The sequence below is a fragment of the Bubalus kerabau genome, chromosome 23 (genome assembly GCF_029407905.1).
Source record: "Bubalus kerabau isolate K-KA32 ecotype Philippines breed swamp buffalo chromosome 23, PCC_UOA_SB_1v2, whole genome shotgun sequence".
In the NCBI taxonomy this organism is placed as follows: Eukaryota; Metazoa; Chordata; class Mammalia; order Artiodactyla; family Bovidae; genus Bubalus; species Bubalus kerabau.
Window position 1 is genome coordinate 19,737,685 of NC_073646.1, and position 22,231 is coordinate 19,759,915.

At 41.1% G+C, this 22,231-nt stretch overlaps 1 protein-coding gene across 1 annotated transcript in view; it reads right to left on the bottom strand.

The window, feature by feature from the left end:
- DNAH3 (dynein axonemal heavy chain 3) overlaps positions 1-22,231 on the bottom strand; it is a 242,515-nt gene that overhangs the window by 18,158 nt on the left and 202,126 nt on the right. The window contains exons 52-54 of the mRNA XM_055562073.1: positions 13,951-16,092; positions 6,437-6,662; positions 2,534-2,778 (exon numbers count right to left, since the gene is read on the bottom strand). Of these exons, the coding sequence (XP_055418048.1) occupies positions 2,534-2,778; positions 6,437-6,662; positions 13,951-16,092 (2,613 nt within the window). The remainder of the gene's footprint in view (positions 1-2,533; positions 2,779-6,436; positions 6,663-13,950; positions 16,093-22,231) is intronic.

The window sequence follows — 22,231 nt, forward strand, 5'->3', positions numbered from 1 at the left end:
GGCAACCCACTCCAGTATTCTTGCCTGGAGAATCCCATGGACAGGGGAGCCTGGAAGGCTACAGTCCATGGGATTGCAAGAGTCAGAAATGACTTAGTGACTTGGTAGAGAGCAGTATCTGTGATTGGGCAATACTAAGTTAGCTTTGAGAATTCCCCTCCTTCCACTGTATTTCCAAAGTTTATAATGATAAATGCCTATCATTTCAGTTCAGTTCAGTTCAGTTCAGTTCAGTCTGACTCTTCGCGACCCCATGAATAGCAGCACACCAGGCCTTCCTGTCCATCACCAACTCCTGGAGTTCACTCAAACTCATGTCCATCGAGTTGGTGATGCCATCCAGCCATCTCATCCTCTGTCGTTCACTTCTCCTCCTGCCCCCAATCCCTCCCAGAATCAGTCTTTTCCAATGAGTCAACTCTTCGCATGAGGTGGCCAAAGTATTGGAGTTTCAGCTTCAGCATCAGTCTTTCCAATGAACACCCAGGACTGATCTCCTTTAGGATGGACTGGTTGGATCTCTGCAGTCCAAGGGACTCGCAAGAGTCTTCTCCAATACCACAGTTCAAAAGCATCAATTCTTCGGCGCTCAGCTTTCTTCACAGTCCAACTCTCACATCCATATACGACTACTGGAAAAACCATAGCCTTGACTAGACAGACCTTTGTTGGCAAAGTAATATCTCTGCTTTTCAATATACTATCTAGGTTGGTCATAACTTTCCTTCCAAGGAGTAAGCGTCTTTTAATTTCATGGCTGCAATCACCATCTACAGTGAATTTTGGAGCCCCCAAAAATAAAGTCTGACATTGTTTCCACTGTTTCCCCATCTATTTCCCATGAAGTGACAGGTCGTTTCCAAGGCAAACCATTCAATATCACGGTAATCCAAGCCTATGCCCCAACCAGTAACGCTGAAGAAGCTGAAGTTAACGGTTCTATGAAGACCTACAAGACTTTTTAGAACTAACACCCAAAAAAGATGTCCTTTTCATTATAGGGGACTGGAATGCAAAAGTAGGAAGTCAAGAAATACCTGCAGTAACAGGCAAATTTGGCCATGGAGTACAGAATGAAGCAGGGCAAAGGCTAATAGAGTGGGGCTATACAAGTCACATAAATGTATGAAGGAGGCCTGATGTAAGACAGTAGGGTGTGGTAGGACCTGCATTCAATGGAGATGTTTAATTTCCTCCCAAACAATTCACATTCAAATTAAATACAACAAAGACCTGGACTTCCCTGGTGGTCTAGTGATTAAGAACCTGCCTGCCAACTCAGGGGACACAGGTTTGATCCCTGGTGCAGGAAGATTCCACATGCAGTGGGGCAGCTAAGCCTCTGTGCCACAACTACTGAGCCCATACCTTAGAGCTGGTGCTCTGCAATGAGAGAAGCCACTGCAATGAAGAGTAGCCCTCACTCGCTGGGACTGGAGAAAACCCTCAGGCAGCAATGAAGAGCCAGTGCAGCCAACAATTATTTATTATTAATAAAATAATTAATAAATTTAAAAAAACCCCAAAACTTGTGTTCTGGCAAACAAAACACAACTGGGCAGTTGACTATAAGCCGAATTGTTGTATGGATTTTGGGAGGTTAGTCACGGATGGAAGAATGTGGTGTGTGAGATGCAAGTGTAGAGGGAGTGTCCACTTTGGCTGTCTCATCCTTGAAACCCTAAGTGGAAGAGTCAGGTGGTATGGCTCTAACTGGGACAGGTAGAAGGAAAGAGAATGCTCGGGGAGACTCACCAAGACAATTTGCCTCCTTTGGTAACCCCCCAAAATTGCTAAGAATACCTTGGGGTGGGTCATTTCAAGAAAAGAATTGGAGGCAGCCCATGGGATTAATAATGAGAAAAATGATCCATTAGAAATGATATGAATATCCATCCATTCTCCATGAGAAAAATAATCCATCCTTAAAATCATGGTGACTTGGGATCTGTATTTAGTTTGAAGATCTGTTCCAACAAGAATACTAAGTCACTTAAGTTAGGCCATGGATAGGTTACATTAATAAAGAAATTTATGTTTATTTTTTTCAAGGAGAAGCACAGAAAAATTTCGCAGTTGTATTTCTTTCATTGTTATGCACATGTAAAGAGAGCAACCTAAAGTGTTATAAATCACCTGGTGAAAATTCCCTGCAGAATGGCCATTGTACCCAAGCCAGGCAAATACACACCAAAGGGAAGAGCTTTCAATCTTCCCATTATCACATAACTTCAGTAATTAGGAGACCTCGGATTCTGGGGCATCACCTCTTTCCCTGACCCTGACCCTAATCTGGTTATAAGGTTGCCAGACTTATTAAAGAAAAATACACGGTCACTCAGTGAAATTAGTTTCAGATAAACAACAAATCATATTTAGTATAAATATGCCCCAAATATTACATGGAATGTACTTATATCTTATCTTTTTTCTTACACCTTATTTTACTGGCAACCCTGAGCACAAACTTGAATGCATTTCTGCATCTGTGTGATCTTTCCCCCAGCAATCCAGGTATGCTGTCATCTCTCACCTAGGGGTCCAAAGTTTCTCCTCTCTTGAACGATGGCATGGAAGAAGCAAAGGCCAAACAATAGCTTTTGCCACATCACTGCTTTGGTACAGCTTTGGAAGAACACAGGGTCTGAGATGGGGTCATTGAGGTAAGAGCGCAAAAGATTGGCCCGGAGCCCTTTAGGGGGCTCATTGGTCATTTTAATCCCATTCTGGAGGATGCTGACTGGAAACTTCTCTGATGGATAGCTGGTTAACCAGAGTCTAGAAAAGCAACAGATCCAATTATTTAGAGCAATGTAATACATATATTAAAAAACAGTAACAAAAAAATAACCACCATTTTTTTAATACTCTGATAGATGTTGAACCCAATGCTGAGAATTTATGTCCCTTCATTTACTTTAATCCTCGCAGCCACCCTCTGATTTACCATCCCCTTTACCAGTGAGGAAACAGAGGTATGGCAAGGTCAAGTGGGGCTTTCAAGGACACACCTTGTTTCTTGCTTCCAGATTACTCACAGTCTTGCTGCTGGGGATGTCAGGGGCAGGGTCCAGGGGGTGCAGAGGAGGGGAAGGGAAATGGGAGCTGAGGAGGGGAGAAAAGACAAGCAAACAGTGCCAAGAAGTTTTAAAATCAAGACTGCAGGGGGGGAGGGAAGTAATAGGCCATGGGGATACATGGGGTGGGGAGAGCAGATGTCTGCAAACTACTGCCAGGGAGTCAAATCTAGCCTTAACCTATTTTTATAAATAAAGTTTTATTGGAACATGGCCACACCCCTTTATTTACAAATTGTTTAGGGATGCTTTCATGCTTGAACAGCAGAGTTGAATAGTTGCATTTGACAATATGGCCTGCAAAGCCTAAAATATTCACTATCTGGCCCCTTACAGGAAAAGTTTGCTGACTTCTGTCATAGAGGCCAGTGGCATTTGAAATGGGTCTTGAGAATATGGAAGATTTTTTTCCTTAAATAATAAAATTTTATCTATGTCCATAAAAAAATGAGAACATAGGCAAAAGTATTTAGTAAGAAATATATAGCCATGAAATTAAAAGACGCTTACTCCTTGGAAGGAAAGTTATGACCAACCTAGATAGCATGTTCAAAAGCAGAGACATTACTTTGCCAACAAAGGTTCGTCTAGTCAAGGCTATGGTTTTTCCTGTGGTCATGTATGGATTTGAGAGTTGGACAGTGAAGAAGGCTGAGCGCCGAAGAATTGATGATTTTGAACTGTGATGTTGGAGAAGACTCCTGAGAGTCCCTTGGACTGCAAGGAGATCTAACCAGTCCATTGTGAAGGAGATCAGCCCTGGGATTTCTTTGGAAGGAATGATGCTAAAGCTGAAACTCCAGTACTTTGGCCACCTCATGCGAAGAGTTGACTCATTGGAAAAGACTCTGATGCTGGGAGGGATTGGAGGCAGGAGGAGAAGGGGACGACAGAGGATGAGATGGCTGGATGGCATCACCGACTCTATGGACATGAGTCTCAGTGAACTCCGGGAGTTGGTGATGGACAGGGAGGCCTGGTGTGCTGTGATTCATGGGGTCGCAGAGAGTCGGACACGACTGAGTGACTGATCTGATCTGATATATATATATATATATATATAATTTTACCATCTACAGCTTAACATGTTGGCATATTGTCTTTCATTTGCTTTTTTTACTCAGGCTTAAGCTACATACAAACTGTGGTATCCTGTTTTGTTTCATTTTTTTTGCTAGACATTAGAAAGGTTTCCAACAGGCAGATTTGGGGGTGAAAAGTCATTAAAGACACAGGCTGAGCAACCACATGGAGGAAGAAAAGTTGGGGATGTGGTAAGAGCTGGTGGGCAGCCTGCTATGGTCCAGGCACAGGGCTCAAAGAGGAAGGACAGGCCATAAACTGGTGGCCTATGACCTGACCTCAGTTTGCAGCTGGCTGAAGTTTAACTCTCACCATGCAAACCAACACATTCTGCAACATATTTTTGAAGTAGTTGCCAACTTTTACAAATCTAGGGCTTTCTTTTAAAATTCTGGCTTCCCTGGTGGCTCAGACGGTAAAGCGTCTGCCTACAATGTGGGAGACCCGGGTTTGATCCCTGGGTTGGGAAGATCCTCTGGAGAAGGCAATGGCAACCCACTCCAGTACTCTTGCCTGGAAAGTCCCATGGACAGAGGAGCCTGGTAGGCTACAGTCTATGGGGTCGCAAAGAGTCGGACATGACTGAGCGACTTCACTTTCTTTCATTTTCTTTCTTTATAATTCTAGTTTCCCATCTTTCCTTTAAAATAATCAGAAAATCTGGACACAAGAGGCCTTCATACCTGCTTGGCAACAGTTAGCTGCCACTGGGCACTAGTAGCTCATCTCTATGGGGCATGTGCTTCTAGTTTACCACAGTCCCCACCACTCCCTACTGATACTCAACTGAGGCTGAATGCCCATGATGATAGCTACGGCAGTGTGGAAAGTGGAATATTTCTTGTGCCCAAATCCTCTTCAGTGATTTATGTTACATTGCTGGCTTGTGTAAGCACTTAAGCTTGTGACTTTGGGGATAAGTTAGTGAAAGTGAAAGTGAAGTCGTTCAGTTGTGTCCGACTCTTTGCGATTCCATGGACTGTAGCCTACTAGGCTCCTCCATTCATGGAATTTTCCAGACAAGAGTACTGGAGTGGGTTGCCATTTCCTTCTCCAACTTTGGGGTCAAGAAGTCTTAGATGTCAACATGAATAATTTTTCTTCATTGAGTATGTAACTGATAATAAATGAAACAACTCAGCATCCCATACAAAATAGAATTCTTGAAATTAATGGATTCCCTCTTAAACTTCTACATTAATCTTGTATGAGCCTTACATGAATACAATCAACTATGGCCTAATCTGGCTTTGTAAATAAACACCAAACACTTTTCTATTTTCAGGCAGACATAACTAAAATAAAAATAACTAGCAAACTTTGTTGCCTAGTACAGGATTTGGCAAACTTTTCCTATGAAGGATCAAATAGTAAGTGGTTTAGACTTGCCATGTGGTCTCTGTCACAACTACCTGAAGCACAGAAGCAGTTGTAGACAATATGTGAGTGAATGTGATTATATTTCAATAAAACTTTATAACTCCATTTATAGACACTGAAATTTAATTTTATATAATGTCATGAAATATTATTCTTCTTTCAATTTTTTAAACCATAAAAAAAATGTAAAGCTATTCTTAGATTGTAAGCTATATAAACACAGGCTGCAGACTGGATTCGGCCATAGTTTGCTCACCCTGGTCCAGAATAAGATCACTGAAAATCTAAGTTAAAAGACTTGAAAGCCTATCTGGTTCATTTCATCATTCGCTAAATGCAAAAATTTAGGCCTAGTCTTGCTGGACTTTAAAGTTCATAGAAAATGAACGGCTGCTTCCAATACTGATTAAAATTCCATGGATCTCCAGAAATAGAAGATAGAGCAAATAGCGAGATTACAGGTGGGATTTTTCTTTTTTTTTTTTTTTTTTGACCAATAAGTTTTAAAACTAACTTGCTGGTATTAAATCTATCTTTTCAGACACATATCATATCACCTCCCTACAACAGTTTCTCACAGTATGTACCCCAGAATCACAAGATAACTTCTTGATGTTTCTTTTGCTTTTACAAATGTCCCTTTTGTCTGGAATGCCCTTCCTGGGAAATTCCTAATACTCAAGGCCTTTCTCAATTTTTCCTTCCTTGTCCATACTTGTTCAAACAAGTACAGCAAGTACTGCATGGTATCAACATTATTCATATATGGTCTGCCTTCTACTAGTCTGAGAGCTTCTTAAGGGTTGAACTGTGTCTTGTTTGGATTCCCAGTCATTACCATGACATCTGGATCTCAAGATTGGGGCCCAGAGACATAGTGGAGGACAACATCTCACCTGAATCCCATGTTGGTGCTCTCAGGAACAATCACCTCCTCACAGATCTTCTCCAGAGCAGGCATCCAGCTTGTGGCCAGATGACAATTCTGTAAGACCACCCAGGTCCCATCTTTGATGGCACTGTTGATCATTTTGGCAGCAATAGGGCCTTGGCCTTGGCCAAGGGAGATGGTCTGTGTTTTGGTACCTCCCATGCCAAGATCATCAGCAAATTTCAGCAGGCCTGAGATCAGGAAGAAAAAGGACTTTTGAAAGAGAACAGGCTACTTAAGACCATATTAACAATAACAACACAGAAATGGGGGTTTACACTTCATTTTTAGTGGAGTATAGTTGATCTGGCTTCCCCTGTGGCTCAGATAGTAAAGAATCTGCCTGCAGTGCCGGAGACCCAAGTTCGATCCCTGGGTCGAGAAGATCTCTTGGAGAAGGAAATGGCTATCCATTCCAGTATTTTGGGCTTCCCTGGTGGCTCAGATGGTAAAGAGTTTGCCTGTGGGGCGGGGGACCAGGTTTCGATCCCTGGGTCAGGAAGATCCCCTGGAGAAGGAAATGGCAATCCACTCCAGTGTTCTTGCCTGGAAAATCCCATGAGTGGAGGAGCCTAGCAGGCTACAGTCCATGGGGTCTGTGTTAGCTTCAAGTGTACAACAAAGTGAATCAATTATACAAATACATGTATCCACTCTTTTTTAGATTCTTTTCCCATATAGGTCATTACAGAATATTAAAAACAGTTTCCTGTGCTATACAGTAGGTCCTTATTAGTTATATATTTTATACATAGTAATGTGTATGTGTCAATCCCAATCTCTGAGTTTATCCCTACCCTCTTTGCCCACTGGTAACTATATTTGTTTTCTACATCTGTGACTCTGTTTCTGCTTTGTAAATAAGTTAATTTAGGAACTGGGCTTTTACAAACTTACTAGGAAAACTGGTATTTGGACAGTGAAATTTCAAGTAGGTCTCTTTCACATCTCTCTTCCTCAGAGGCAGCCAGTGTTATATTTGTGAGTTTTTCTTCTTTAATGATTTTTCAGTTCAGTTCAGTTCAGTCATTCAGTCGTGTCTGACTCTTTGTGACCCCATGAATCACAGCACACCAGGCCTCCCAGTCCATCACCAACTCCCAGAGTTCACTCAAATTCATGTTCATTGAGTCGGTGATGCCATCCAGCCATCTCATCCTCTGTCGTCCCCTTCTCCTCCTGCCCCCAATCCCTCCCAGCATCAGGGTCTTTTCCAATGAATCAGCTCTTCGCATCAGGTGGCCAAAGTATTGGAGCTTCAGCTTTAGCATCATTCCTTCCAAAGAAATCCCAGGGCTGATCTCCTGTAGAATGGACTGGTTGGATCTCCTTGCAGTCCAAGGGACTCACAAGAGTCTTCTCCAACACCACAGTTCAAAAGCATTAATTCTTTAGCACTCAGCTTTCTTCACAGTCCAACTCTCACATCCATACATGACAACTGGAAAAACCACAGCCTTGACTAGACAGACCTTTGTTGGCAAAGTAATGTCTCTGCTTTTCAATATGCTATCTAGGTTGGTCATAACTTTCCTTCCAAGGAGTAAGAGTCTTTTAATTTCATGGCTGCAATCACCATCTACAGTGATTTTGGAGCCCCCCCAAAATAAAGTCTGACACTGTTTCCACTGTTTCCCCATCTATTTCCCATAAAGTGATGGGACCAGATGCCATGATCTTAGTTTTCTGAATGTTGAGCTTTAGGCCAACTTTTTCACTCTCCTCTTTCACTTTCATCAAGAGGCTCTTTAGTTCCTCTTCACTTTCTGCCATAAGGTGGTGTCATCTGCCTATCTGAGGTTATTGATATTTCTCCCGGCAATCTTGATTCCAGCTTGTGCTTCTTCCAGCCCAGCATTTCTCATGATGTACTCTGCATATAAGTTAAATAAGCAGGCTGACGGTATACAGCCTTGACGTATTCCTTTTCCTATTTGGAACCAGTCTCTTGTTCCATGTCCAGTTCTAACTGTTGCTTCCTGACGTGCATACAGATTTCTCAAGAGGCAGGTCAGGTGGTCTGGTATTCCCGTCTCTTGAAGAATTTTCCACAGTTTATTGTGATCCACACAGTCAAAGGCTTTGGCATAGTCAATAAAGCAAAAATAGATGTTTTTTCTGGAACTCTCTTGCTTTTTCAATGATCCAGAGGATGTTGGCAATTTGATCTCTGGTTCCTCTGCTTTTTCTAAAACCAGCTTGAACATCTGGAAGTTCACGGTTCACGTATTGCTGAAGCCTGGCTTGGAGAATTTTGAGCATTACTTTGCTAGCAAGTGAGATGAGTGCAATTGTGAGGTAGTTTGAGCATTCTTTGGGATTGCCTTTCTTTGGGATTAGAATGAAAACTGACTTTTTCCAGTCCTGTGGCCACTGCTGAGTTTTCCAAATGTGCTGGCATATTGAGTGCAGCACTTTCACAGCATCATCTTTCAGGATTTGAAATAGCTCAACTAGGTGTGTTTCTTTTATGGTCTGTGTCAGAGACAATATTAATCTGCTAGGATTGCCATAACAAATAACCAAAGATTGGATGACTTAAACAACAGAAATTTATTTTCTCTCTGTACTGGAGGCTAGAAATAAAAAATCAAAGTGCTGACAGGCTTGGTTTCCTCTGAGGCTTCTTTTCCTGGCTTGTTTGTGGCCATTTTCTCCTCACATCGGTAACATGTCTGTCTACAATGCCAGAGACCTGGGTTCGATCCCTGGGTCGGGAAGATCCCCTGGAGAAGGAAATGGCAATCCACTCCAGTACTATTGCCTGGAAAATCCCATGGATAGAGGAGCCTGGTAGGCTACAGTCCATGGGGTCGCAAAGAGTCAGACACGACTGAGCAACTTCACTTTCACTTTCTCCTCACATCATCTTCTCATTGTGTCCTTGCATGGACTTCTCCCTGTCATTGTATCTGTGTTCTAATCTTCTAAGGACATCAGTCATATTGGATTAGGACCTACCCTAATGACCTCACAATTAACTATTTAAAAACCTTATCTCCAAATACAGTCACATTCTGAGGTATTAGGAATTATGTCTTTAACATACTGACCTGCGAGGGACAAATTCAGCCCATAATATCCTCATAATCCTGTGGGGAGGTATTAATTCCCTTAATTGTTTGATGTGCTGATTATCCCTTATAGTGATGTGTTTCCTCATGTAGTTTATAATTTTTTTTTATTGTCAGTTCACAATCAGCAAGTTTGTGTTATTCTGTGGGAGTCTGACATACTGTGGGTTTAAGGAGTGCCCTGACAGAACAATTTTGTATACACAATCACTAGTGTCCCCAGGGTTTTCCCATTCTGGATCAGTTTTACGGGAAATTTCTCAGCTTGAGAATCCCATACCACAGGGTACTATAACTCTAAAACCCTCATCTGCGTGTAGCCTAGGCTTGGTATTTTAATTTCTCACCGAACAATTGTTGCTTTTTTGTTTTTACCCAGACTTTAGGCCAGTGACAAGCTTCTGCATTGCTTCCTGAGTCAGTAGCCTAAATTTCAGACTTCTATGGGAAAAAAATACATGAATTTGAAACAAAACAAATAAAACTTCTAGAAATGGAAAGCATTGTTATTGAAGATAAAAATTCAACGTGGAAGTGTTACTCTCTCCCATTGTGTCTAATTCCTTGTAACCATATGGATTGTAGCCCATCAGACTCCTCTGTCCATGGGATTCTCCAGGCAAGAATACTGGAGAGGGTAGCCATTCCCTTCTCCAGGGGATCTTCCTGACCCAGGGATCAAACCTGGGTGTTCCGCATTGAAGGTGAATTCTTTACCATCTGAGCCACCAGGGAAACCCAAAGATCACATGAAGTCCTTCGAGCCACAGATCCTATGCTTGGTCTGGGAAGACTGTCACGGAGCAACACTAAGCCTTTGTGCCACAACTACTGAGCCCCATGTACTGCAACTACTGAAGCCCATGCGTAAGAGCCTGTGCTCCGCAACATCGGAAGCCTCCTCAATGAACTTCCATGAAGAGTAGCCCCCGCTCGCTACAACTAGAGAAAGCCCATGTGCAGCAATGAAGACCCACTGCAACCAAAAAGAAATGCATTTTCAAAATTAGCATAAAAAAGCAGGTTGAATGCAGCCAAAAAGAGAATGAGTGGAAAGTAAGGTCTGCAATCAATGATGTACTCAGTAGTGACAGGAACCCTAGGTTTCCAAATACCATGACCCAATAAAGGAATTGGAGTTCCTTGGAGAAACACTTGTTCAAGATAAGCCTGAATGATATATGGTAGTTCTACACAGCAAGGACATTATCAAAAACTACTGGGGTTATGTGAAAAGCATATAGCCATGGAGGTACTCCTATCCTAATAGGCTAAAGGATGAATAATCTGAGTATCAAAAAGAATGATGACAGGAGTGGAGTAAAACACTGCTATATGTGAAACATCCACTATGTTAAAACCCATGCACTAATAAATGCACCAGAAAACCACCTTCTTCGTGCTTTCATTACTCTGAAAGCTGGTAAATAGAGTATGAGCCAAGAACCTTTGCTGCCTGAGTAAACCAAAGAGTTGATAAAGAAAAATTCTTCTTTATGGAAGAGTTCCAGCTAATTTATGAGGGAGGAATGATAGAATTAAATTCTCATCATTTTGCAGTCCCTAATGCAATAATGCATCTGGGTAATGATTTTCTAAGGCCAATAAAACCATTAGGTCACTGGTTCCCAACATTGGCTGCATGTTGAAATTACCTGAAAAGCTTTATAAAACACAATGCCTGGGTCTAACCTACAAAGATTTTAATTTAATTGGTAGAAGGCAAGGCCTACACATGAAGATTTTCTTTCTTTTTTTCAGTTTTTAATTAAGATGTTCTCTTTATTTCATTCTCATTCTTGAAAGATAGATTTTATGTTTGCATATTTTCCTTTAGCACAATGATGACATTATTGCACAAACTGCATTGTTGCTATTGAAACACTGGTTGCTAGTGTAACTGCTGTTCTTTATAGGTTATCTTGTTTTTCTCACTGGCTGCTTTTAACTTATTTTTATCAAATATATAGCTGATTTACAGTGTAGTGTTAGTTTCAGCTGTACAGCAAAGTGATTCCATTATATATACATTCTTTTTTATATTCTTTTCCATTATGGTTTATCCTTGGCTACTGAATATATTTCTCTGTGCTATACAGTAGGACTTTATTATTTATCCATTCTATATATAATAATTTTCATCTACTAACCCCAAACTTCCAAGCCTTCCCTTCCCAACCCCTCCTTGGCAATCACAAGTCTTCTCTATGTCTGTGAGTCTGGTTTTGTTTCATAGACAGGTTCATTTGTGCCATATTTTAGATTCTACATATAAGTGATATTATACAGTATTTGTTTTTTCATGGAGATTTTCTTAAAGTTCTTTAGGTGATTTCAATGTGCAGCCAAGAGTGAGAGCCACCATATTAGGTGAAAGGCTGATGGGAAATTTTATAAAGGAGGCAGTAGAGGAGTATTGACGTGAATCACACTGACAACTCCTGAACCCACTGATCAATCTTAATGATAGATGACAACCAGACCGTATCTGTCTCCTAATACGACACACTATGGGGACACAGCGTCTGCGGTTGCCTGGGACATCATCCAAGCTGAATCTGATGAAGCCTCTAGTATAGAGGGACAGGAATAAGCTACATACAGCATTAGATTTTACAGACCTGTTCTCTCCCAACACGTCATCATTTTACAGAGCATATTCTACTGTTTCCTCCATTTCTTTTCTCTACTTTTGCTAGTTTCCCCTCATTTTTCCTATATAAGCCTACCACAGAAACAACATAGGGGAAGAAGCAAGATGCTAGTAAGGGGTCATGAATTGAGCTTTGACAATAACAATAATTTAAGTGTTGGAACCTGGAAAAGTACCAGTCCATTTCAGCTCCTTCTTCTGATTTTCTTTGAAGCTTTCTAACAAGGTCAGAATACATGTCAAATTTCTGTTTTCACAGGAGAACTGCCAATCTTGTCACTTACATTTCTGGTATTCTTTTTTCACTCAACAACAGAGAAAACTAAAGCTTTAAGATCCCCTAACAGAATAGAAAACTAATCTATTTCTATCAATAACTCATACCCTTTTATGTGCACACACACTTTCTGGAAAATTACACAAACTACTAGTAGCAGTTATTTCTGAGAGAGTTAGGAGGAAGATGTACCTTTAGCTCTTCTAAACCCCAGTGCTATTATATCATGGTCTGGATAATCCTTTGTTGTGGGGCCTCTCCTGGGCATCGTAGGCTGTTTAGCAGCATCCTTTACTTCTACCTACTAGATGCCAGTAGTACCCCCTATTTGTGAGAATAAAAATGTTCTCCCACTTTGCCGAATGTCTGTTGAGGTAACAAAATGGTCCTAATGGAGCCATAATCCTATGCTTTTTGCCTTTTTTTTTTTTTTTTTACTACATGAGGCATCAATTACTCAAAAAATTTTAAGATTCAAAGAAGAGAAAAAGCATAGCTGAGAGAAACAATGGTCTGAGAAAATGGTCTAAGACAAAGGTGATAAACTAGCAGTCACCAGGCTAAATCTAGCTGTGGCTAAGATGCTTTTGAACTTTGGTGTTGGAGAAGACTCTTGAGAGTCCCTTGGACTACAAGGAGATCCAACCAGTCCATTCTGAAGGAGATCAGCCCTGGGATTTCTTTGGAAGGAATGATGCTGAAGCTGAAGCTCCAGTACTTTGGCCACCTCATGCAAAGAGTTGACTCATTAGAAAAGACTCTGATGCTGGGAGGGATTGGGGGCAGGAGGAGAAGGGGACGACAGAGGATGAGATGGCTGGATGGCATCACTGACTCGATGGACGTGAGTCTGAGTGAACTCCGGGAGTTGGTGATGGACAGGGAGGCCTGGTGTGCTGCGATTCATGGGGTCGCGAAGAGTCGGACACGACGGAGTGACAGAACTGAACTGAACCCTCTTAAAGTTTTAAAAAAAAAAAATTGAATGAGTTATCAAGATTTAAAAATGGGTGATTTCTGGGACTTCCCTGGTGGTCTAGTGGTTAAGAGTCTGCCTTGCAGTGCAGGGGACACACGTTCAACGCCTGGTCAGGGAAGAGAGATCCCACACGCCTCAGAGTAACTGAGGCCAGTACACCATAATGAAAGATCCCACATGATGCAGAGAAGATGCCACATGCTGCAAGTAAGACCTGATGAAGCCAAATAAATATTTTTTTAAATGGATGATTTCTACCTTTCTGGTTTCTTTTGAAGAAGCAGATAATCTGGTCATCCTAAGATCACATTATCAAATGGCACAATACAAAAGAGCTGCCCTCTTTAGGCCAGAAAAGAAGTCCTATGTTGTCCCAGCCCTGCCTTAGTCTGTTAATTGGAATGCCCTTCAAAGCCATTTGAGTTTGAGATTCCTGCTCAATAGAGACAAGCTATTGTTATCCATTAATATTCCTCACACAACATTCTACCCTTACCTGCCATTGGGTCTGCACCTGGAGACAACACGAATATCAATGGTGCACAGCAATTGGAATCATTGTAGGACCCCTGGAGATCAAACGTAGGGGCTTCAATGTATACACTTCCCATGTGTTCAGCAATGAACCCCCGAATGGCTGGAATCATTTTGTCGGGCCGCAAACATCGGAGGATCACCATCCTCTCCAAACCATGAAGAAACTTCCAGGATCCAGGGAATGTTTCCTCGTGGGGCCAGGCTGAGTCATAGATGAACTTCCATTCATTACCATTTTGTTCCAAATGTTCCATAAGGCCTTTCAGTTTTGGCAGTGCCGATGCACGGACCACTTCTGCCCATGCCTTCTCAGACAGCCACTCAGAAACTGGGTTGGGAAAAGGGTTGTCCAGGGCAATGCCTCCAGTTAGAAGAAAGTACCAAATTTCCTCATTAATTTGCTTTTTCTCTTTCATGATTCCTATTGTCAAGAGGAGGGAGAAAAGCAGCTTGTCCTTCTCAAACAGAGAGCGGCAGACATTGTTGTAGATGCTGAGGGTGAAATGATCAATGATGTACTCAATTCGTAGCTCCAGTTCCTCGCTCTTCTTGCTATGGGCCAGAGACTGCATGTAGAGGTTTATGAACCATGTCAGGGAGTACTGGTACATGGGTTCAATGTGGGCCAGGTCAGAGATACAAAAGAAGATGGTGGCAGAATGAACTGCCACTGGCTTGTAGCCCATACGGGTTTCATCGATCTGTGTTTCTGTCACTGAAGCAATTTCCTGTTTCTCAGAGATTTCTTCAGACAGCACTTTGGAAGAAGACAAAATTTTGATGGCAGTCTCATCCTCAAGTATGTTGCCCTCAGAAAGCGAAAGGACTTCCAATATCTTATCTTCAATTTCCTTTAGTTGTTTCTTGTTCTTGGCACTTTCCACAATCAACTTATTCTTTTTCTCTTCAAGTTCTGGCTTCTCCTTGGCAGCCACGATGCCAAGGAGTTGATCTTGGAGGCCCAAGGGAGTGATCATAAAGTTGAGGAGACAGACTTTCACAGCCACTTCAGGGAGGTAATGTGGGTTCCTCAAACGGGTTGTGATATATAACTTAAAATCTCTGGAGTATTCGATGATGTTTTCACCAAGCCTCATGTACTCAACCCCTTGCTGTTTGAATGTGGACTTGAGCAAGATGGGTTCAATAAAGGCATCCAACTCTTCCCCAACATTTTCTAGTAAGACTGGGGTACCAAACTGCAGGGCATGTTCTAGCGTCCTCACATAGTTGGCATCTGAGAACTTGATGACTGACAGCTTATTTGCTTTCTCCATATTCTTGATCCACTTATTGGCCTGCCCCTGAGGGTCAATCATTAAGGCCCAGCGTCTGGAATTGGATACAATGATGCCATTGTCAATGGAGAAGGAGTCAATGGGAAGCCCAGCAATCTGCCAGGCACGAATTTTTACAGGATCTCCTAATGTGTTGCTAAGACTGAAGTCACTGGAGCCAGGGATGACCTTGTCCTTGCATTGCGCCAACCACTGCTTCTGGCACTCAGCCCGATAATCCACAGTAAAGGCCCCCAGGTAAGCCACAGTCCCAGAGGACAACAACACATCCCCCGTCAGATTAGTATAACGGATACCCAGCTGCCGAGCGGCTTCTGTCCATCTGTCTTTCTCTCCTCCAAGACCACTAATCAGTTTTTCGGCCCTGATCAACTTTTGGGAACAGATTTCAATGTTTCCCTCCAGTGTCTTTTTCTTGGTATTCATCTCTTCAAAGTCGTCGTTCAGGGCCTGGAGGCGGTCTTCCACTAGCTTCAGCTCTGCTCGCTTCTGGTTCAGTTTCTGCATCTGTGTGTCCAGCTTCCCCTCAGCCTCCTTCAGCCGCTCCCGTTTGGGAGCCACCACTTTGGCCACACGATCATACACCTCCATGGCCCTCACCCACTTGCACAGACCCTCACATGCAGATGATACATTTTTAATTACAGCAGGCTGGAAATCTGGGTGATCGATAAACCTTTCCCGGATCCGCTTCATGATGACTGGGGGAATGTTGTCTTTGTCATATGTCTTGAGACTTTCCAAGAATTTCAGGTCTCCGAGAATCTTTCTTGATACCCCCCAGTAATCTTCTATCATTTTACCTGTTTGGGACAAGAAGTAGAGATAAAGCTATTTTTAAAAATTTTTATTGGAGGATAATTACTTTACAGTGTTGTGTTGGCTTACTGCCATACAACAACATGAACCAATCACAAGTGCACACATATCCCCTCCTTCTTGGAGCCTCCCTCCAAGCCTGCCCCCCCCTGCCATCCTACCCCTCTGGGTTGTCACAGAGCCCTGGGATGAGCTCCCTGTGTTATATAGCAACTTCCTATTAGCTAAGAGATAAGACTATTATTAAGACATCCTGCCTGAAATTTGCAGCCCTGCAGGGGCTACTCCTCATATTTAGCAAAAAAACAAAACAAACAAACAAAAAAACCCCCAAGATCCTACAGAGGAATTTAAGGGCAGAGACTATATGTGTCATTACATATTTATTCAAGCTCATAGAATGTATAATACCAAGAGTGAAATCTAATGTAAACTATGGACTTTGGATGATAAGATGTGTCCATGTAGGTTCATCACCTATAACAAATATACCATTCTGATGGGAGATGTTAATAATAAGGGAGGCTATGCATGTGTGTGTGACTATACAGACCTATGCAAGGTCTGTATAGTCAAAGTAATGATTTTTCCAGTTGCCATGTATGGATGTGAGAGCTGGACCATAAAGAAGGCTGAGTACCAAAGAATTGATGCTTTCAAACCATGGTGTTGGAGAAGACTCTTGACAGTCCTTTGGATGGCAAGGAGCTTAAACTAGTCAATCCTAAAGGAAATCAACCCTGAATGTGCATTGGAAAGACTGATGCTGAAATTGAAGCTCCAATACTTTGACCACTTGATGTGAAGAGCCTACTCATTGGAAAAGACCCCAATGCTGGGAAAGATTGAAGGGAGGAGGAGAAGGGGACAACAGAGGGCAGAATGGCTAGATGGCATCATCAGCTCAATGGAGCTGAGTTTGAGCAAGCTCTGGGAAATGGAGATGGACAGGGAAGCCTGGTAAGTGAAGTCCATGGGGTCTTAAACAGCTGGACACTGTTGTATGACTGAACAACATGCAAGAGTAGGAGCAGGGGGTATATTAGAAATTTCTGTATCTTCAACTCAATTTTTCTGTGACCTTAAAACCACTCTGAAAAAAAAAAATGATCTCAAATCCCAAGCTCCTCACCATCTCATCTTTGCCTTGCTCCCTGGTCTTTAATTACAAGAAGCTTCCTTCAACTTCCTGATGATCCCAAGTGCTTGCCTAACGAGCTTTTCACCTAGGTTGTAAATGGCATCTAGCTGGCTCCTAAACAAACTTCAGGCTCACTTTAAAAGCCACCTCTATATGGAAAGGGTGAATTTAACTCAGATGACCATTATATCTACTACTGTGGGCAGGAATCCCTTAGAAGAAATGGATTAGCCATCATAGTCAACAAAAGAGTACAAAATGCAGTACTTGGATGCAATCTCAAAAACGACAGAATGACCTCTGTTTATTTCCAAGGCAAACCATTCAATATCACGATAATCCAAGTCTATGCCCCGACCAATAATGCTGAATAAAGTGAAGTTGAATGGCTGTATGAAGACCTATAGGACCTTTTAGAACTAACACCCAAAAAAGATGTCCTTTTCATCATAGGGAACTGGAATGCAAAAGTAGGAAGTAAAGAAACACCTAGAGTAACAGGCAAATTTGGCCTTGGAGTACGGAATGAAGCAGGGCAAAGGCTAATAGAGTTTTGCCAAAAGAATACACTGGTCATAGCAAACATCCTCTTCCAATAACACAAAAGAAGACTCTAATGGACATCATCAGATGGTCAACACTGAAATCAGATTGATTATATTCTTTGCAGCCAAAGATGGAGAAGCTCTATACAGTCAGCAAAAACAAGACCGGGAGCTGACTGTGGCTCAGATCATGAACTCCTTACTGCCAAATTCATACTGAAATTGAAGAAAGTGGGGAAAACCACTAGACCATTCAGGTATAACCTAAATCAAATCCTTTATGATTATACAGTGGAAGTGAGAAATAGATTTAAGGGACTAGATCTGATAGACAGAGTGCCTGATGAACTATGGACAGAGATTCATGACATTGTACAGGAGACAGGGATCAAGACCATCCCCAAGATAAAAAAATTAAAAAAGCAAAATGGCTGTCTGAGGGGGCCATACAAATAGCTGTGAAAAGAAGAGAAGTGAAAAGCAAAGGAGAAAAGGAAAGATATACCCATGTGAATGAAGAGTTCCAAAGAATAGCAAGGAGAGATAAGAAAGCATTCCTCAGTGATCAGTGCAAAGAAATAGAGGAAAACAATTGAATGGGAAAGACTAGAGATCTCTTCAAGAAATTTAGAGATATCAAGGGAAATTTCATGCAAAGATGGGCTCAATAAAGGATAGATATGGTATGGACCTAACAGAAGTAGAAGATATTAAGAAGTGCTGGCAAGAATACATAGAAGAACTGTACAAAAAAGATCTTCATGACCCAGATAATCACGATCATGTGATCACTCACCCAGAGCCAGACATCCTAGAATGAGAAGTCAAGTGGGCCTTAGGAAGTATGACTAAGAACAAAGCTATTGGAGGTGATGGTATTCCAGTTGAGCTCTTTCAAATCCTGAAAGATGATGCTGTGAAAGTGCTGCACTCAATACGCCAGCACATTTGGAAAACTCAACAGTGGCCACAGGACCGGAAAAGGTCAGGTTTCATTCCAATCCCAAAGAAAGGCAGTGCCAAAGAATGCTCAAACGACCGCACAATTTTGCACTCATCTCACACACTAGTAAAGTAATGCTCAAAATTCTCCAAGCCAGGCTTCAGCAATATGTGAACTGTGAACTACCAGATGTTCCAGCTGGTTTTAGAAAAGGTAGAGGAACTAGAGATCAAATTGCCAACATCTGCTGGATCATGGAAAAAGCAAGAGAGTTCCATAAAAACATCTATTTCTGCTTTATTGACTATGCCAAAGCCTTTGACTGTGTGGCTCACATTAAACTGTGGAAGATGCTGAAAGAGATGGGAATACCAGACCACCTGACCTGCCTCTTGAGAAACCTATATGCAGGTCAGGAAGCAACAGTTAGAACTGGACATGGAACAACAGACTGGATCCAAATAGGAAAAGGAGTACGTCAAGGCTGTATATTGTCACCCTGTTTATTTAACTTATATGCAGAGTACATCATGAGAAATGCTGGGTTGGATGAAGCACAAGCTGGAATCAAGATTTTTGGGAGAAATATCAGTAACCTCAGATATGCAGATGACACCACCCTTATGGCAGAAAGTGAAGAAGAACTAAAGGGCCTCTTGATGAAAATGAAAGAGGAGAGTGAAAAAGTTGTCTTAAAGCTCAACATTCAGAAAACTAAGATCACAGAATCCAGTCCCATCACTTCATGGCAAATAGATGGGGAAACACTGAAAGCAATGGCTGACTTTATTTTCTTGGGCTCCAAAATCACTGCAGATGGTGACTGCAGCCATGAAACTAAAAGATGGTTACTCCTTGGAAGGAAAGTTATGACCAACCTAGACAACATATTGAAAAGCAGAGACATTACTTTGCCAACAAAGGTCTGCCTAGTCAAGGCTATGGTTTTTCCAGTGGTCATGTATGGATTTGAGAGTTGGACTGTGAAGAAAGCTGAGTGCCAAAGAATTGATGCTTTTGAACTGTGGTGTTGGAGAAGACTCTTTTGAGTCCCTTGGACTGCAAGGAGATCCAACCAGTCCATCCTAAAGGAGATCAGTCCTGGGATTTCTTTGGAAGGAATGATGTTGAAGCTGAAGCTCCAATACTTTGGCCACCTGATGCAAAGAGGTGACTCATTTGAAAAGACCCTGATGCTGGGAAAGATTGAGGGCAGGAGAAGAAGGGGTTGACAGAGGATGAGATGGTTGGATGGCATCACTGACTCAATGGCCATGAATTTGGATAAACTCCAGCAGTTGGTGATGGACAGGGAGGCCTGGCGTGCTGCGGTTCATGGGGTTGCAGAGTCGGACATGACTGAGTGACTGAACTGAACTGAACTGAACTATGGAGTATTTTCTTTCATCTCAGAGGCTAGAATATCCATAAATGCTTTATAGATTGCAGAAATGGGAATCTGTGATTTTTTTTTTGGTTTAGTTTTAACTGTGTGCTTCTCCCTCAAAGCTGTAACCTTCTGGGGGAGGGCAACAAGATTGCAGAGTAGTATGATACTGAGCTTACTTCCCCCCATGAACATATAAAAAATACATCTACATGTGGAGCAAATTTCTTTGAAAACCAACTGGAGACTGGCAGGAAGGCTCTTTGACAACCAAGGCTGTAAACAAAGATCCACATGGAGTTGTTCAGGAAGGGAGGAAAAGCAATCAGGTTGGGACATGTGCCCCTGGGAGGTGATATTAGAGGTATCATAATTGTAATGGCAAAAAATTAAAGATAGAGAATTCTAAAAGCAGCAAAAGAAAGGCAGAGTCACATACAAGGGAACTCCCATAAGGGTATCAGTTGATTTTTCTGCTGAAATTTTGCAAGCCAGAAGGCAGTGAAATTATGTATTTAAAGTCCTGAAAGGAAAAACCCTACAACCTAGGATACTTTCCTAGCAATACTATCATTCATAATTGAAGGAGAGATAAAAACTTCTCAGACAAGCAAAACCTAAGATTTCATCAATACTAGCCAAATCTAAAAGAAGTGTTAAAGTGTCTTCTTTAAGTGGAAAAGAAAAGACTATAACAAGAAGTAAGAATTTATAGAAAATGAAAATCCCACTAATAAAGGCAAATATATAGTATAGGCTGTGGATCAATCAGTTAAATAAGCTAGTATGAGGATTAAAAGACAAAAAATTGTTTAATCATCTATAAATCAACTATAGCTACAATAAACAGTTAAGGGATAAACATGAAGATGTACAATATGACATCAAAAACACAAAACATGGAGGAGGGGAGTGAAAATATAAATATTTTAGAATGTGTTTGTATTTAAATGACTATCAGATTTAAACAAGTAGATACATTTTATAGGTCAACACATATTACCCCTTTGGTAACCACAAATCAAAATCAAAAATCTATGATAGATACAAGAATAAATAGAAAGGAACAGGGCATAAGGATAAAAGAAAATGATCAAACCATAAGGGAAGAGGCTAAAAGAAGGAAATAACTGAGAAAACTACAAGCACAACCAGAAAAGAAGTAAAAAAAAATCTCAATAAGTTTATACTTATCAATAATCATTTTAAATGTCAATGGACTAAATTCTCCAATAAAAAGACATATAATGACTGATTGGATAAAAAAAAAAAAAACCAAGACTGCTGCTAATAAGAGATTCTTCTTAGAGCTAAAGACACACAGACTGAAAATGAGGGGATAATAAAGGTATTTCACAAAATGAAAAGAAAAGTGGGGGTAGCAACACTCATATCACATAAAATAGACTTTAAAACAAAGTCTATAGCAAAAGAAAAACAAGACCATTGTATAATGATAAAGGGATCCATACAAGAAGAAAATATAACATTTGTTAACATATATGCACCTAATATAGGAGCAAACAAATATATAAAGCAAATATTAACAGACATAGAGGAGAAACTGACATTAATACACTAATAGGAGTGGACTTGAGTAACACGTTACTCACATAATTAGATCATCTAGAGAAAAAATCAATAAAGAAACAGTGGTCTTAAATGACACATTAGACCAATTGGACTTAACAATATCTAGAAGAAATTCCAACCCAAACCAGCAGAATACACGCTCTTTTCAAGTGCTCATGGAATGTCCTCCAGGATAGATCACACTCTAGGCAACAAAACAAGTCTTGACAAATTTAAGAAACTAGAAATTATATCACTTTTTTTTTTTCTGATCACAATATGAAACTAGAAAAACGATTACAGGGAGAAAAATGGTAAAAACACAAAAATAAACTACTAAAAACCAATGGATTAGTGAAGAAATTGAAGAAGAAATCAGGAAATACTTTGAGACAAGTGAAAAGAAAAATACAACTTTCCAAAATCTATGGGACAAAACAAAAGCAGATCTAAGAGGGAAGTTTATAGTGATATAGGTATACCTTAAGAAACAAGAAAAATCTCAGATAAACAACCTAACCTGCCAACTAAAGGA